Source organism: Pyricularia grisea (assembly GCF_004355905.1).
Source record: "Pyricularia grisea strain NI907 chromosome Unknown Pyricularia_grisea_NI907_Scaffold_1, whole genome shotgun sequence".
In the NCBI taxonomy this organism is placed as follows: Eukaryota; Fungi; Ascomycota; class Sordariomycetes; order Magnaporthales; family Pyriculariaceae; genus Pyricularia; species Pyricularia grisea.
Genome location: NW_022156716.1, coordinates 33832 through 50778, shown reverse-complemented (window position 1 = coordinate 50778; position 16947 = coordinate 33832). Strand labels below are relative to the sequence as shown.

Here is a 16947-nt window from a genome sequence, read left to right as displayed (position 1 = left end):
ATACCCAAAAATGGCATCCGATCGCATTTTTTTCCGAAATTATGCAGTAGGCGGAACTTAACTACCCCATTTACGACAAGGAATTATTAGCAGTCGTTAGGGCGTTAAAAACCTGGAGACCAGAGCTAATGGGCATTAAAAAGAAGTTTATGGCGATTATTAATTATAAGGCCTTGGAATATTTTTTTACGAAACGGTTGTTCAATTTCCGGCAAGCGGCCTGGGCCGACTTTTTTTCCCAATATAATTTTAAAATTACTTACCGCCCTAGCAGCGAAAACGTATTGGTAAATGTTTTGACCCGCAAGGTAAAAAATATATAAAATTAAAAAGAACGTTAGGAAGTAAAACGCTATATGGCTATTTTCCGCCCTGTCGATAGTGCTGGCGACGACTTTTATATGGTTAACCCATTTTCATATTGGTAAACTGTTACCGATGGCGGTTTCGGAATGCTGTTGGCAGCGATCGAACCAATTGGCGCAGCTGGATAACTGCTATTCGCTAAAAAGGTATTTAGGGCTAACGAATATTTACCACTGCTAAAATAGTACCGAATTAAGGCCCGTAACCCCGAAAAAAAATATTGGACGCTATTACACGATAAACACGTATTATACCGAAGGAAATTGGTAATCCCAGGCGACGGGGAATGGCCCGCCAAAATAATTCGTAAAGTTCATAGGACTATTGCTACGGCCCATTCTGGCCGCAATAAAATCCGCCGTTTGGTGGCACAGTAATTTTGGTGGCCAGGTATAAACGGAATAATGGACCGCTATATCGCCAATTGTTTCTATCGATTAGCCAAAATTCCGAAAAATAAAACCCCTGGGCTTTTACAACCTTTACCCGTACCGGATCGACAATGGAGCACCGTCGTCGTAGATTTTAAATCAATGCCCAAATCGAAATCGGGAAATAATAACCTATTTGTAATAATCGATACGCTAACGAAACGGTCGTAGGCCGTTCCATGTATAAGGACGGCTACCGTAAAAGATACAGCCATAATATATTACGAGGGTCTTTACCGCATTTATGGTTTACCCACGAAAGTTATTTCCGACAAAGGTCCGCAATTCGTATCAGATTTGATCGATAAAATGTCCAAGATCTTGCAGATTAAATGGAAGCTTTCGACGGCCGGGCATTCCCAAACAGCAGGGCAAATAAAGATTATAAACGCCTATATCGACTAAAAGTTACGCCTTTATATTAACCATTTCCAAAACGATTGGGACAAACGTATGCCCGTAATCGATTTGGTATAGGCAACGTTACCCCATAACTTTTTCGGAGGATTTTCACCTTTCGAAATTGGAAACGGCTACCCGGCCCATATATATTTCGATTAGACGCAAAGGACCGAATTAAAACGATTACCTACCCGTAAACGATTTACAAAAACCGAAATTTAAATAATTACCAAAAAGCTCGAAAATTACGTGGAAGCGGTACGCACCCATTTCCAAATAACGCAATAACAAATATGCGACCAAGCCAACAAACACCGCCGGAAACCCGATTTCGGAATAGGAAACGCCGTCTATATTATTAAAAAGTATTGGGTAACGGACCGTCCTAGCGATAAATTAGATTACCCGTTGACCAGATATAGTTATACAATTAAAAAAAAGCGGGGGCATTTTTACCATTTGGAATTGCCAGATTTTTGGAAGGGAAACCGCGTATTTTATGCCGACCGTTTTCGGCTAAACCCACGTAACCCATTGGACGGACAAACCGCAAAAAGGCCCGAAAGCGAAATAATCGACGCGTTAGAAAATACCAACGAAAAAAAGTGGGAAATCGAACGGGTAATTTCCTCGCGGGTACTACGAAATATATTTTAATACCAAATCCAATGGAAAGGCTGGGACCCCGACCCGGAATTCTACGACGCGGAAGGATTTAAAAACGCGGCTATACAATTACGTTAATACCATAACGCCTACCCCGACAAAGCCGGCCCTCCCATACGCCTAAAGGCCTGGAAAAAAGCAGCCCTCGAAGATCGGTTCGACCCGCCCGACGAATACGACAACGCCCCGGCTACGGGGAACAGCACAGCCCGCAAATTGCAACGTCGCCGGTAAAAACAGAACAAAATACGACAAAAGTCCTAACCGCTCGCGGGGCGGACGGGGGGGTAATGTTACGGAATGGCGTGCCTGGGCGACTGCCAACCGTGACTAGCTCCACCCCACGTGACAAAATGCCAGGGTTCGTTATTGTATATTCACTTAGACGCGTGCACGCGATTGGCACTGCGTGCCTTTCTTCTTTCTTTAAACTTAGCTTTAGATCTTCGAATAGAATCGCCCCTATATTGCAGCCTTGTCTCTTTGGGATCGCTTTCGTGACAATGGGGGCCCAAAACTTTATTTAAAAAGCCCGCGGGTCAACAGCCCACGAGCCCGTGGCTTTTTTCACTGTGAAGTTTGTACTTATAATACTAAAATCAATATTAAGGTACATGCCCCACAATGTGCAAATAAGACGGGGGCCCGTGGGTTTCGGTATTTTTTGGCCCATGGGCCCTCGTGGGCGCCCGCCACGGGTTTTGGAATGCCTTACAAACTACCTGTAAGTACCTGTAGGGTAAACTAAGGTAAACTCCATATTTTTCCCTGTCCATATTTGTCCAAGGGTTGGTGTGTATATAGTAAATCTTAACATACATACACTGTGTAAAAAACATTAGATTTCCATCGCATCATACCGATCCTGGGTTAAAAAGGGAACCGCCATGTGTTAACCGCCAACAGGCTAAAATACCACCTTTTCTTTTCTTTTCTAAAACATTGCCAATTTAATACGTTATAATTTTATTTGTTTAGCTGTGTTTCCTTATTATAAGCTCCAAGATGAGACTCATAAAGATCTGTCCTTACCCACGAGTTTTTACTATATTATATACAATTTATATGGTAAACAATCGTTGAAAGTAAAGCATCTTTCCGCGGTTAGTTTAATATTATCCCCCACATTCCGCGTCGTTGTGTATTTATATATGCACTGTTTAAATCACTGTTTAAACTGCTGGACCACTGAATAATGTAAAATTCACACCTCTGTCGGATGTTAAATTTGGACTGCATATTGCGAATCTTTTATTGGGACTGTGCCTGCCACGCTCACGAAATTTACTCACACATCCTCTGTACCATTTAGCAGCACAGTAGCTATTGGCAGCTCAATAAGGAGCCTTTGCCATAGTGAAAAGGAGCCCAATTACATTTTTTAATTGATAGGAAATGCGCAGAGGTGAACTTGGAAATCGATCCTTAACGTTTCAAGGAGTAGTGCAACCAAACGCACATAACTTGCAAGATTTTATGCCATTATTTTGCTCAGACGCATTGAGGTTTCACGGCACGGTAAATAAGAATCGATAATTTAAGTTTTACTTGGCAAAACAACAGCAACAATTCTTTTTCCCTATATAACATCGGATTATTATATTTTCATGTTACATTACGAATCATCATATGATCTCATTTTTGGGCGTGGATCGTCCCAAATATGTATAATGGTAAAAGAAAGTACTATGTATATGCGGTAACAAGGGGCTTTTTCTCCACCAGTTACCGTATTAGGTAGGTGTTCGCGACGACCCCCACTCTGCTGACCCCTTGCGTGAGGGGTTTTACCTGCCATGTAATAACATGCGCCGTGATTAATACCGCATTATCACATGCGTGATAAACAGGCACGCAATGAACACATGACGTTCTTTGACAAATCTTACTCCCCCCTGATATAACATTTAGAGTAGACCAGGCTGTCCTCCCTCCCTCCCGATTTACTATATTATTGTGGTAGGGGTAAAAATCCACACCCTGAACAGTTAGCACAGCGCTGTGGACCTTGTGGGTGTTCCCGATTTTGGGAATTTTTTTGCCAAGAAAAAAAAAAAAAAAATTTACTATGCGGTAGGTACCTGAAGCTCCCCGCGGACAGTTAGGTTGGTAAAGGCCCACGTATACACATACGGTGGCAAGGGGTGGTTTTTTTTTGGCTGCACCCGTAGTACATGGGTTGAGAACCGCGTGGCGGCGCCTGGTGCCAATTAAGCATCCCGCCGCGTCGAAGTTAATCAATCCTTGAATTTTTGGCAAGTACCTCCCTTGATAGGAAACTCGTAATATTCGAAATGGCTTTCTCCAATAATGGATAACGTCAATGTCTCAAAATTAGTATATGGAAATGTTTTTATTAAAGAAAGGCAGGTGAAGCAAAATAATCAAATTGCTTTATTACAGTCCTGCTATACCACGTAAAAATTGGTCTGCATGGAATCCTTACACACTTCTGTGAACGCTGGAAACTTGGTATTTTTGCACGACTTGAAAACTGCAAGTGGGAGAAAAAAGAAAACCGGGACTGCAAAATTGGGTCAGAGTTACCAACATGAATCAAAATCACCTCATAACCCACAATATTTGACAGCGTGGAGTTTTGTTTTTTTACAAAGAGCTACTATTTATAATTTGAAAGCACAGTCACTTGCATAGCCAATAACCCTACTCTGTTCCAGGTTTTTGCGGTTTAGTTTCCCCATTTTGATTTACTTATTGCGGTAGCCTTTTGCAGTCCCGGTTGTTGCGGCCCCCACTTCCATTGGTACCTGGACGCACCCTAGAAAAATCTGCTTAGACTAGAGATTACGTACGTGCCTTGAAAAAAACTGGCAACGATGGCTTCTGCCACACAATATAGACTTTCTGTCCCTTGATCCAATTGTAGTCCTGATCGGCAAGCTTCAGGTCAAAGCTGAAGAGGATCCTTGCCAGAATCAGGCGCATTTCCGAGTATGCCAAGTTGCGTCCGATGCAATCTGCATGGCCTGTACTAAAGGGCTGCACAGCGTCCAGTCTGTCTCGGGAAAATTCAGGATCACCAAGGAAGCGTTCCGGGTGATACTCTAGTGGCTTGGAGAAGTTCTTCTCGCTGTGGTACATTGGCCATTGCCAAGTGGCGACAAGAGTCTTTTAGGATGGAAAGGAGATTAGCTTTGCTCTTTTCATTGATCCTGTTTAGTAGAAAGACAAGGGAGAAGGCTTATTTTTTGAGTGTCACCTACACCTTGAGGAATGACGTTGCCATTAATCACAGCTTCGTGTTTGGTCACCCTTCTAGGAAGCCATGACGGTACTACAGGGAAAATTCGCAGGGCTTCGTCCAAGCAAGCAAGCATGTATGAAAGCTTATTAACCGACGTCAAGTTAATCTCTGAAGGATCTGAAAAAGAGCTTCGCACTTCGTCGGTGACCTTGTCGTAAGCCTCAGGATTCGTCAGGAGAAGGTAAGTAGTCGCAGTCAGGAGTATGGCTGTCGTCTCAGACCCGGCCGCGATGAGGAGGGTGGAATTCTGTACGAGTCGCTCCATATCGATTTTCTATACTTGATTAGCGATAGCGCCCTGGAATTCAGGATACTGGGAAGGATGACCCGAACGAGCATCCAGACACAACAACCTACAATTCCCTCCTTGTTGTTAAGCAGCGACTCGATAATGTCGGGCCGTGAGCCCAACTCTATGCGATTATTCAGTTTATCGATTGTATAACCCATAAACTCCAACTTGTTTTTTGCTAAAACCTTCATTATTATGGATGTGATGAAACGCAGGCCCTGACGATTGAGCTCGCCAATCCATTCAATCTCTTTTTGCTGGAAGGCTATAATCTTGACCCAGGGGTGATATCTGGCTGATTCGAGGCAGCCAAAAGAGCTGGAAAAGGCGAGCTCTCCGAGTATGTCAAAGGTACAAAAGTTGACTAATTTGGAAATGAAACAGCGTGAATATTACATGCCACTTCTTTTATTTGGGTTTGCTCCAAGATCGGGATGATAACTCACACCAGTCACGAACATCCAGAGCTCGGGTTCCATCCTCTGAGTTCTCAGATAGCCGTCGGATCATAAGGTCGACGTAACCGCTGATCATTTTTTCCTGCTCCTTCATTCCCCGGTCGGAAAAGAATGGCGCAAACCACTTTCGTAGTCTTGCATGCTCCTCAGGTCCAGCGTTCAAAAGGCTGATGGGGCCTTCTGGGGTCTCACGGTAGTACTCGTAAGCCTTTTCCATCTGATGCCGGGAGTGCATGCCGTAGATTTCTTTCCATGCGCTCGCCCCAATGAAGCCAACAATGTTGGGACCCATTCTGACCGTTGTGCCGTATTTTTGGAAGAGGGCTTCCGCATAAAAGGGTAGCTGGCCCTTCCATCCTGCAATAACAAACGGAAGATCCGTTATACGGTTAATAAAAGGCCCAGGGTACTTGCAGAGTGGATGGAAGAATGCTCTGTATATCGCCAATGAGACCCAGTAAAGTCCAGCCTAAAACAGTCAGCCAACATGTTCCGACCCAGTCAAAGAGTGAATTGGGCATACCGATAATGCCAGAATAACTAGCCAAAGTGCACTCCCCTGGAGGTTCGGTATATAATGCTTAATGGCGGTCATCGTGGGGGTTTAAAAGAAGAAGTTCTACCGTGTAAAAACAAGACTCACGGCCTGCGCAGAAATTGTAAACTACTGTAAATAGGAGCAAACTCCAAAGCAGGGAACAGCTGTAGTGTTTTGGTAAATGTAAACAATCATATACAACGGCTTCTGTCAGACGGGCGACTTTGCGTGGGAAGCTTCAGTTTATTAGTGCTTCTTACTCTGCGACACAGAACGCCGCGGCACAAAGCTCTTCCTTCCCAAAACAATTACACTTTATTGATTTAGTTTCCTTGTCAGAACACTAGTAGCTAAACAGTCAGGTAAATGTAAGGACCTGGGCGGACTTGACTAGGCGATTGGAAAATAACTTAACGGAGGCAATTAGGAACTGACTACATAATTGTTGACTTCGTTTTGCCAACCCTGTTGGATAGTTTGAGCATGAGCGGCATTCCGACAAAATCCAAACTGCGCAAGCAAAGGCGGACCAAAACAGCAAGTCGGAGTCGCTCGGAAGGGTTATAGCTGGTCCGAATGGTGGAAATCATCGGAAAAGTATCTCACGGGGTCTTCAAAAGAAAGGTCTTGGCAAGGAATTAGCAGACCATTCCGTAATAGCCTCTCGGAGAGCTCCGAGGCAGACTGAGAACTTAAAACTGTCTGGAGGCCACAGATGGCCATGATGATGATATTTCAGACCAGGATTTGCTTGCCAAGACTTCTTTGGCTTGAATGATTACAGGGACTCTGGGTATAAGTCATTCCAAATCTCGTTGCAGCGGCGTGGGGGTTCTCCCGCACCCAAACCTAAACCCACGGGCCCGCGTTTCATTTGAATGTGGGGGGCATGTAACCTGAAGTCTGTGTTAATTTGATAAATACAAATCCCAGGGTGAAAAGGTAACGAGTACGTGGGCGTTTGGCCCGCGGACCCAACGAAAACATTTGTTGGGCCCCAGTACGCGGGTTTTGGGACGCGTTATCTGGGTATATTGGTAGCTAATTATTTTGCTCAAAACAAGCAGGTAGGGTTTTGAGGGTTCTTGTTAACCTTGTCATTAATATCCTTGGCAATTCCTCGAGTCAATATTGACTCTTAAAACCAATATTGTAGATTATCGTTCGATATTGCGACTATCACGACTTTAAACAGGTCAGAAGCGAAACCACTAACAATGCCTTTGCTACCTATCGTTTAGACGAGAAAAAAAGAACCCCTTGTTACCCGATGTGTGTAAGTGGGCCCTTGTTAATTTAACTGTTCACGGGAACCACCAAACTAAATTTCATTTTTGTTCAAAACAATTACCAAAGTCGGCAAAACCCACCAAACCCACACCACCGGAGGCGGGGGTGAATTCTAACCCATACCACCACAATATACACGTATGTTCGAAAGATGTTTCATAACGATTAACATTATTTAGTATAATCGAGTCCATAACCAATGTTGCGCAAAATATATATTAAAGGAAAGGAAGGAAGGGCAATTATATTGCGAAATATTCTGATCTCCATTTGCCCATCTATGGATACAATCAGGCTTGCAACAATATTATTTAGAAGTTCAATTGTTAACCTTGACATACAAAGCATTGATAACGTATTCTAATCCTGCAATTTAACAGCCAGCTGCACAAAATGTCCAGCACAGCAAAGACTATACTTTACTTTGGTGATCAGACGGACCAATGGATCGATGGGCTCGACTTCATTCGAAAAGAAGCCCGGTTTGCACCGTGGCTTCAAAAGTTTATGGCAGATGCATGCCAAAAACTCAAAGAAGAGATGAAGGATTGCGAAAGCATTATTAGAGATAGTTTAGGGGACTTTGCCACCCTTTACGACTTGGCAGAGATGTATCGCCACACACCAGACGAGACAGGGTTTGCGAATGCATTCCTCATCTACATTATGAGAGCTGCGATGCTACTACGGTAAGCTTTTGGCACTTTCCCCGAAATAGTTTCAAGTTTACAAAACTAAACATTAATACTTGAAGGTGCATCAAGCGTGAACCTCACCTGTTGGACAAATCTGAAAGTGGGCCTGAGTGGCTGGGAATATCAGGTGGCTTGATGAGCCTGGCACCACTCGCAGTTGCCAAAGATTTTGATACTCTCTACGACGCCTGTGTCGACGTAGCTGGGCTTTTTTGCAGAGTTTCCAACTTTTGTTGCATCCGGTCGAGGGCAGTTGAAGACAAGTCTGGCACATGGGGCTGGGCGGTGCTGGGAATCTCGAGGGAGGATCTATCCTCGGTTTTGGATGAATATCAGAGCAGCGTGGTAAGCAATTTATATGGTAGATTCTCAAAGCTTTATGGAGTCTCATCTAAATTTGGCTAACATGCTATTTAATACTTGACAGGGTATCCCTCCACTGAAAAAGGCTCATGTAGCGGTCATTGGTGATCGTTGGGCTAGCATTATTGGGCCACCGACTGTGCTGGACCGATGCCTTAAAGAGTGTCCAACTTTGAACGGCCTTGCCAAGAATAAGCTGAATATCCGATCCCTCCAGCACGCCATTCCAGTCTCGGATATTGATCTTGATTACATCGTTGGAAATTCGGACTTGGTCAACAAGAGGTTGGATGCCAAGCACAGGATTTGGGGAACAGACAATCCAGATGCCATTTACGGCACATTGGGTGAAGTGCTACGAGCCGCTGTTTTGCAGTGCGTATCTCGACCTCTGGACATTGTTGAGGTCGTGAAGGGTATGGCAAAACACCTGGACTCCTGCGATCAAATCGATATCAAGGTCCTGGGCACCAGTGGTCATACTCCTTACATTGCGACGGCTTTGAAGAAGCAAGGAAGAGCCGTCAATGTGCACCATATCATTGGCGCCCCCAAAAACCAGATATCCCATGTTGTCCAAAGTCCGAACGGAATTGCCATCGTAGGCATGGCCGGCCGGGGGCCTGGGAGCGATGATCTTGAGGAATTCTGGAGCGTCCTTATGGATGGAAAGGACATGGCCGAGGAGATAACCCCAGACCGGTTCGAGCTCGACGAGTTCTTTGCCACAGAGCATGATTACAAAGACCCCAAGTGCACAACGACTTCAAAGTTTGGGTGCTTCATGAACAAACCGGGAAACTTTGATGCTCGCTTTTTCCGAATATCGCCTAGAGAAGCCATCTTCATGGACCCGGGACACCGGCAGTTCCTTATGAGCTCCTACGAGGCCCTGGAAAACGCCGGATATTCAGACGGCAAATCTAGAAATGTTGATCCAGGCAAGATAGGCGTTTTCTTTGGACAGAGCAATGACGATTGGAATGGGATTGCTCACCACCTAAAGGGCTGCGACGCTTACACGTTGCAAGGTGCACAGCGAGCTTTTGGGGCTGGTCGCTTGGCTTTCCACATGGGCTGGGAAGGCCCCACGTACTTTCTGGACTCGGTTTGCGCCACGGCATTTTCCTTAATTCATTTTGCATGCCTTAGCCTGTTTGCTGGTGACGTTGATATGGCTGTGTGTGGCGCCGCGAACGTGGTGGCATATCCGCACTCGTGGACAAGTCTCAGCAAATCCGGTATTCTTTCCAAGACGGGCAACTGCAAACCGTTCCGTGAAGATGCCGACGGCTATTGCAGGGCTGATTTTGTCGGCAGTGTAGTGCTTAAGAGGCTTGGTGACGCCGTTGCTCACAATGATAATATCCTCGCCGTTATTCCAGGGTCGGGCAGGAACCACAGTGGCAATTCTCCATCCATCACCACCTCGGATGCTGATGCTCAAGAGAGGTTGTTTAACAAGGTTCTGGCAAACGCAGGAGTCCTCCCGGATGAGATCTCCTATGTAGAGATGCACGGCACCGGCACGCAGATTGGGGATCCGGCTGAGATGCGTGCAGTCTCCAAAGTCTTCAAACATCGGCGAAGCGATGATCTGGTGCTGGGATCCATCAAGGCCAACATTGGCCACAGTGAAGCCGCTGCGGGCATGTCTTCATTGCTGAAATGTATTCTCATGTTTCAAAAGGGCGTGATGCCGCCGCAAGGAGGGATGCCGCATGCTCTTAACCCAAAGTTTCCGTCACTCAAGCAGGCAAAATTGGAGATATTGTCCGCGGCAAGGGAGTTCAAGCGACAGGATAACAAGCCACGACGTGCCATGATTAATAACTTTGACGCCGCTGGGGGCAACGCTTGTCTACTAGTGGAGGAATACAGTGGCCTACCTGCTTTGACCGACGGCATTGTTCAAGTACCCTGGGCGGAACACGCTGTGGTTGTGTCGGCAAGAACATCATCATCTCTTGATGCTAACAAGCGTAGGCTAATGGGATATCTCGAGAAAAACCCCGATTGCCGAATTGAAGACGTTTCATACACGACAACAGCAAGAAGGATACATCATCCAATCAGAGCTGGGTATCTCGTCTCTTCGATTGCACAATTAAAGTCTAGCCTGGCCTCAGACATATCATCAGAGCAGAATAAGCAAACAACGGCAGCAGCAAAACCTGTCGTGCTTGTTTTCACAGGGCAAGGATCTGCCCATGGTGGCATGGGTGGCGAGCTGTACAGAACAAGTTCCGTATTCCGCAAAAAGGTCGATCAATGTGTCAAAATCTGTGCCGACCACGGCTTTGCGCAATTCTTGGACATTATCACAGACACAGATCTAGACCTTTCCACCAAAGAGGCAGTACAGACCCAGCTGGCTTTGCTCACCCTTGAGATCTCCCTCGCATACCTTTGGCAGTCTCAGGCAGGACTGGAGCCGAGGATGGTCATGGGCCACTCCTTGGGTGAATACGCGGCTCTTCACGTTGCGGGAGTTTTGTCACTTACCGATATGTTTTATCTGGTTGGCAAGCGAGCTCAGCTCCTGGAAGAGCTTTGCGATCCAGGCTCGTGCACAAGTAAGTACAGAAATTCCTCTGGTTTCCCTTTTAGCATTAGAATTGGGCTTCTTTGCTGATGATTCTCAAACCCAAAACCTAGTGTTGTCAGTAGCTGCGACTGCGGAAACGGTGCAGGAACTTATCGATGCAAAACCGGACGCTCTATGCTCCATTTCCTGCTCAAACGCTCCCAAATCAACCGTCATTGGTGGCTTGGTAGATGATATGAAGCAACTTGAAGGAGAGATGAGCAAATTTGGTCCGAAGCAGCTCCCAGTTCCTTACGCTTTCCACACATTCCAGATGGATCCTATTCTGGAGCCATTGGAAAACCTCGCAAGAGGAGTCACCTTCTCGGCTCCCAAGTTTCCGGTTGCTCCTACACTGCTTGCAAAGATTGTTGACTCTGAAGGAATTTTTAACCCAAGCTATATAACACAGCAAACTCGACAGCAAGTTCAGTTTGTCAAGACCATAAAAGCCGTCGAGGAGAAGCTTGGTGGGGCCATTTGGCTTGAGGTCGGACCGTCTCAGGTTTGCGGCTCATTCGTAAAGGCAACAGTGAATTCTCCTCCAGACTCAGGAGCAATCCTGTCGACTCTGCAAAAAGGGTCCACGAGTTGGTCATCCTTTTTGACGTGTGTAATTAGGCTGTACGAGCAGGGGGCCGAGATTGATTGGCTTCGGCTTTATTCCCCTTACCGAGAAGGTCTTAAATTGGTCAACCTTCCCACATATGCCTGGGACTTGCAGGAGTTTTGGATCACGCACACGGAAAGGGGACGCCAGAGTTTGAACACACTATCAGTCCCAGGGCAGACGCATATCTCCACATGCGCGCAGGTAATTGTTGAGGAAACATCGAGCCGGGTTGTCATACGAACCTCGATGACCGACCCAGGAATGCAGGCTATCATCGAGGGCCACCGTATCCGCGATGCCATCTGCCCTGGAAGCGCCTTTTGTGATGCGGCCTTGACCGTCGCTCAACGTCTATTCGAGAGAAATGAGAGGTTCAAGGCCAAGGGGAAGCCGGTCTTGACCATCCGCAACTTATCCCTGCGGAGCCCTCTTCGGAAGGAACCCGGTCCTACATCAGAGGATCTCGTCACCACGGCCATGGTTTCGGTACAATCTTCCGATGATTCTCAAGTAACTTTCAGTTACCGCAACAAAATATTGGGAGGCTGTACAGTTTCAATCTCTGAGGGGGCAGGGGAAGAATCTGCCCGGTCTAGAACAAGCTTCTTCATCAAGGCCAGATTGGACGATCTTGTCGCAAAAGCCAAACAAGGGTTGGGCCACAGAATCCAGTCAGGCATTTTTTACTCTCTGTTTGCATCCACAGTGCAGTACAGCCCTGATTTCAAGCGTTTGAAGGAGGCATATATATCAGAGGATTTTACCGAAGCCGCGGCCGAGATAACCTTGGAATCCAACCCGAATGGGACACGGTTCACATCATCGCCGTACCACGGTGAAAGCCTGGTTCACTTGGCCGGTTTCCTACTCAATTCGAACCCATCGAGGCCTCGCAGCTCCGAAACTACCTTCATGATGGACAACCTCGAAAGCGTCCAGACCATCAATGCGGCGGCCTTGGTTCCCGGGGAAACATATTGGACTTTTGCCAGGTTGTCCTCTAGGACCGACGATTCGGCGACGTGCGATTTGTGGGTTTTTCAGCAGAGCCAGGGCTCTTCCGAATTGGTCATGTTTTGTTTTGGGCTGCGCTTCCACGAAGTGAACAATGTCGTGCTCGACAGGCTGCTCGGAAAAAACAAGCCTCCAGCTCAGGTTTCTGAAGATCGCCCAAAGTACAACAAATCGTCAGAGCACCAAGTTATAAATCTTGCTCCTGCGGTACCTTCGTATCCACCTCAAGTGTCCGGACCCATCGAAAACCATGACACTCCCGCCGCTGCTGCATCGGTGAAGCAGAGCAATGGTCTTTGCGCAGCGATACTTGAGAGCATTTGCAGAGAGACGGGGACGGACCTTTCGCAGCTTACCGACGACACTGCTCTGGCAGACATTGGTGTTGATTCCATCATGGCCATTGAAATAACCGCGTCCGTGAACAAGGAAACCAACATCACCTTGACGTGACTACTCTGATTGATTATCCCACCATTGGCGCCCTTCGAGCTGCATTTGGACATGAAAACACAGCCCTGGACTCAACAGACGAAGATTGTGATATGATAACACCAACACCTGAATTATCCGAGTCATCGGACTGGGGTGGAGCTACTCCCGCCGATACGGCTAGTAGAAATACAACACCTTCAACCTTTCCCCTAGAACAGAAGGCCCCTCCGAAGACCTGGGCGACAATTGTCGAGAGCCAGACCCCAGCGCCAGTCGACACAAAACCTGCAGTATCCACAAAGGAAACGCCAAAGAGGCTTACTACGCCGAAAGCTCGTATCGTCTTGCTTCATGGACGTCCCAAAGATAAACAAACGCCATTATATTTGATTGCAGACGGTACCGGATCAATTGCGACCTACATTCACCTGCCACCCTTTAACACCAAGTCCGCAATTTACGGAGTCGAGTCGCCCTTTACCAAGTTTCCAGAGCTGATGGCTGGCGAAAACGGTATTCCCAACGCGGCAAAACACATCGTCGATGCCGTGATGGAATCTCGGCCAGATGGACCGTTGCACCTGGGTGGGTTCTCCGGTGGCGGCATGTTAGGTTACGAAGTGTGCCGTCAGCTGGCTGATCTGGGCCGCCGAGTCGATGGTTTGTTGATCATTGATATCTGCGCACCCCGAACCCAGATCGAAGCCAGCCTGGTTAAAGTGAAGCCCGAGGACGGTTGGAAAATGTTCCAGGCCATGGCGGCAGAGGACCAATTTTGGAACTCAAACTCGCAATCCCCGCCCATGCAGCACCTGTTGGGCTTGTTCAAAGCGGTGGCCAGCTACCACCCCGAGCCCATGACCGAAAGGCAGCGACCGAAGAAGACAAGCATCATCTGGGCCGAGAGAGGCATGGGTCGTCGGTGCGAGGAGAAACCCGAGCTGAAACGCAAAATGTTGGATATGGGGTTCCCTGCCGAAGCTTATCCGGGGTTTATGGAAGATCCAAAACTGGGTGCACTTGCCTGGGGCTTTGTTGACGAGCGTGGTTCCGAGGGTGCGCTGGGTCCTAATGGTTGGGACAGGTATGTGGGAAATGTAGGTCAATGTTTATCGGTGGACGCAGACCATCTTAATATGCCCATGCCTGGCCATGTGCATCTTATGAGGGCAAAGATTGAAGAGGCGCTTGCCTATTTTAACTTCCCCACAGAGGAGTAAATTGTCACTATATTAGGGAAAGTGAATTTAAAACGAAATATCTTTACTATAAATATATAAATGTGAGGGGGTAGCCCAACGGCCGAGTGACAGTTAGGTACCCGAGTGAAGTTATTATTAAAGCTAAAAAATAAAAGTGAGAACTCGTCGTATATCCGCCATGGGAGGCGTTAATACATACTAAAATTACGTGTCCTTTCCTGCGTTATCCCGTATTATATAATACGTGCAACTAATATAAATCCGTAATATAATCCCCTGCGCGCCCGTCTTATTAAATTTGGTAAAACACGGGTGCGGTCCGTGGTAATGTACCGCGATCCGTAATTTCTTGTATATAATAAGTAATGTTAATATTATATTCTTTAATACATATAACGTGGATGTACATTACCCCGCGCAGGACAATAGCCCGCGCACTTTTCCGGTCAACCCAACTCTCAACTTCAAATACAATATCAGCATTGTTCAATTCACCTCAATACAATCGGAACTATATACATCAAACATTTCTCCGTCTTCCTGGCAAATCCTCGCGTTGTAACCAAATTTGCCACAATTACCGCAACGCCAAACGGCCGTTGGTATTCCATTATTACGACCCCTATTTTCACGTTTTTCCTATTATATTTGTTTATTAACGTTTTTTTATTTTATTAAAACTTAAATTTTTCCAATTATTATTAACTTTTTTGGGCGGATTCGTGTTTTTTTGGCCCTCCGTCGCTTGTTAAACGCTTCGTTAGCCTCCCGAAAATTACGGAGCTTAATTTCGATAAATATAATTTTATATGCTATTCCGTCCATATTTTTAACCAACGATTTAATTATTTAAAAAATCGGAATCGGAAAACTATTTTAATAACGGCTAATTCGAATTTTTACAAACGTTAATTAATAAATAATTTTTATTAGGTTGTAAAATATTTAAAAAACCCAAATTTCGGTAATAGGAAAAAAAGGTTTTTTAAATAACGGCGTCCGCAATTTAATATCCAATTTAAAAATAATAATTTCCGGGTTATAAAAAATAAGCCCAGCTTTTCGGAAACCCCCAACCATATTTTCTTTTGTTATAAAGCTTTTATACGCGGTTACAAACCTTAAAAAAAATTCAATTTTGCTAATATTATTAATATAGGCCCGGATAAAATTGTTAATTTTTTAACCGTACGCCCATTTAAAAACGTTAAAAATTCCGACGTTAAATGGTTAAATTAGGTGGGATAAATAAACAGGTATACAAAATGGAATAATATTATAATTTTTGTAATAATCCCCGAAATTAGGGGATTGGTAATTACCGTACCCGTTAAATATTAATATTCGATATATATTTTTTATACGCGTTTTTATATAATGGTCGAAATAATAAACCCAATCGAATCCTGTTTCGTTATTTATCTATCCATTGGTAATTATTTTAAAACGTTATAAATTAGGAAGGCCGCCTTTTATATACCAATACGCGAAATGGTAAACGTTTTTAACGATAAAATATGGGGGTATATTATAACCGTCGCCACTAATATAATAAATTACGGTCGCCCATTTTCGATTACCAAACTGTATTTTTTTCCTTTTTCCGCGTTTTTGGGACCCAATTATAACCATTCCAACGTAAATTTAACCTATTATAAAACCGGTTTCGTCGAAATTGTAAATGTCGCAATTTTAAATACCGTATTTAACCCTTATACTGGCTATTAATCGAAATTAAACGCTTAACGCGTTAAAATTTTCGTAAAAAGCCCTTTAAAAGTCGTAAACGCGAAAAAAACGCGTTTTTAATTTTATACGTCGTTAAACGAAATAATTTGCCTATCGCGTTTTAATTAATTACGCGTTCCGCGTTACGAATAAATGGTCGGTTATTACGGCCATATCGGCAATTTAAGGCGGAAATTTTCGGAAATCCAAATCCAATATATATTGGATAATTATTTCCTTTTCGTTTTCCGTCAATTTTAAACGTCCGGAACGATAATTGGCGAAAATAATAACGTTTTTTATTTTATCGCGGAATATCGATTCGGGTATATTATACGTTTTAATAACGGCTTTTCGGTTTAAATTATTCGACAATTAAACAGTTTTAATAGCCAAAAATATTTGGGACTTTTTTATATTAGTTGGCATTTTATATTGTGGAAATAATATGTGGTCAAATTGGCGTTAGTATGGTTGAAAAAAAATGCGCGGGCTATTGTCCTGCGCGGGGTAATGTATATCCACGTTATTTATTGCGGATAATTTAGGGTTTAACAAAAATTAATTATTCTTTTAAGTTATTTTTGCTCGCTACACGTACA

At 44.9% G+C, this 16947-nt stretch overlaps 5 protein-coding genes across 5 annotated transcripts; 3 read left to right on the top strand and 2 right to left on the bottom strand.

Moving 5' to 3' along the window:
- Window positions 1-770: 770 nt before the first annotated feature.
- PgNI_00009 (uncharacterized protein) lies at window positions 771-1202 on the top strand (the record flags this gene model as incomplete). The annotated part of the gene is made up of 2 exons (XM_031120095.1): window positions 771-935; window positions 969-1202. 2 exons carry the CDS (start codon window positions 771-773, stop codon window positions 1200-1202), a joined length of 399 nt encoding a protein of 132 aa, XP_030987938.1.
- Window positions 1203-1382: 180 nt separating this feature from the next.
- Window positions 1383-1568, bottom strand: PgNI_00008 (uncharacterized protein; the record flags this gene model as incomplete). Its single annotated transcript, XM_031120094.1, has 1 exon — window positions 1383-1568. A coding segment is annotated over one exon (186 nt), but the record flags the coding sequence as incomplete, so codon positions are not given.
- A 3102-nt stretch (window positions 1569-4670) lies between these two features.
- Window positions 4671-6172, bottom strand: PgNI_00007 (uncharacterized protein; the record flags this gene model as incomplete). Its single annotated transcript, XM_031120093.1, has 4 exons — window positions 4671-4994; window positions 5090-5404; window positions 5488-5786; window positions 5869-6172. The coding sequence occupies 4 exons, from the start codon at window positions 6170-6172 to the stop codon at window positions 4671-4673; spliced, it is 1242 nt and encodes a 413-aa protein (XP_030986122.1).
- Window positions 6173-8101: 1929 nt separating this feature from the next.
- On the top strand, window positions 8102-13433 carry PgNI_00006 (uncharacterized protein; the record flags this gene model as incomplete). Its single annotated transcript, XM_031120092.1, has 4 exons — window positions 8102-8397; window positions 8463-8748; window positions 8831-11342; window positions 11425-13433. The coding sequence occupies 4 exons, from the start codon at window positions 8102-8104 to the stop codon at window positions 13431-13433; spliced, it is 5103 nt and encodes a 1700-aa protein (XP_030988075.1).
- Window positions 13434-13525: 92 nt separating this feature from the next.
- On the top strand, window positions 13526-14635 carry PgNI_00005 (uncharacterized protein; the record flags this gene model as incomplete). Its single annotated transcript, XM_031120091.1, has 1 exon — window positions 13526-14635. One exon carries the CDS (start codon window positions 13526-13528, stop codon window positions 14633-14635), a length of 1110 nt encoding a protein of 369 aa, XP_030988076.1.
- Between the last annotated feature and the right edge of the window lie 2312 nt (window positions 14636-16947).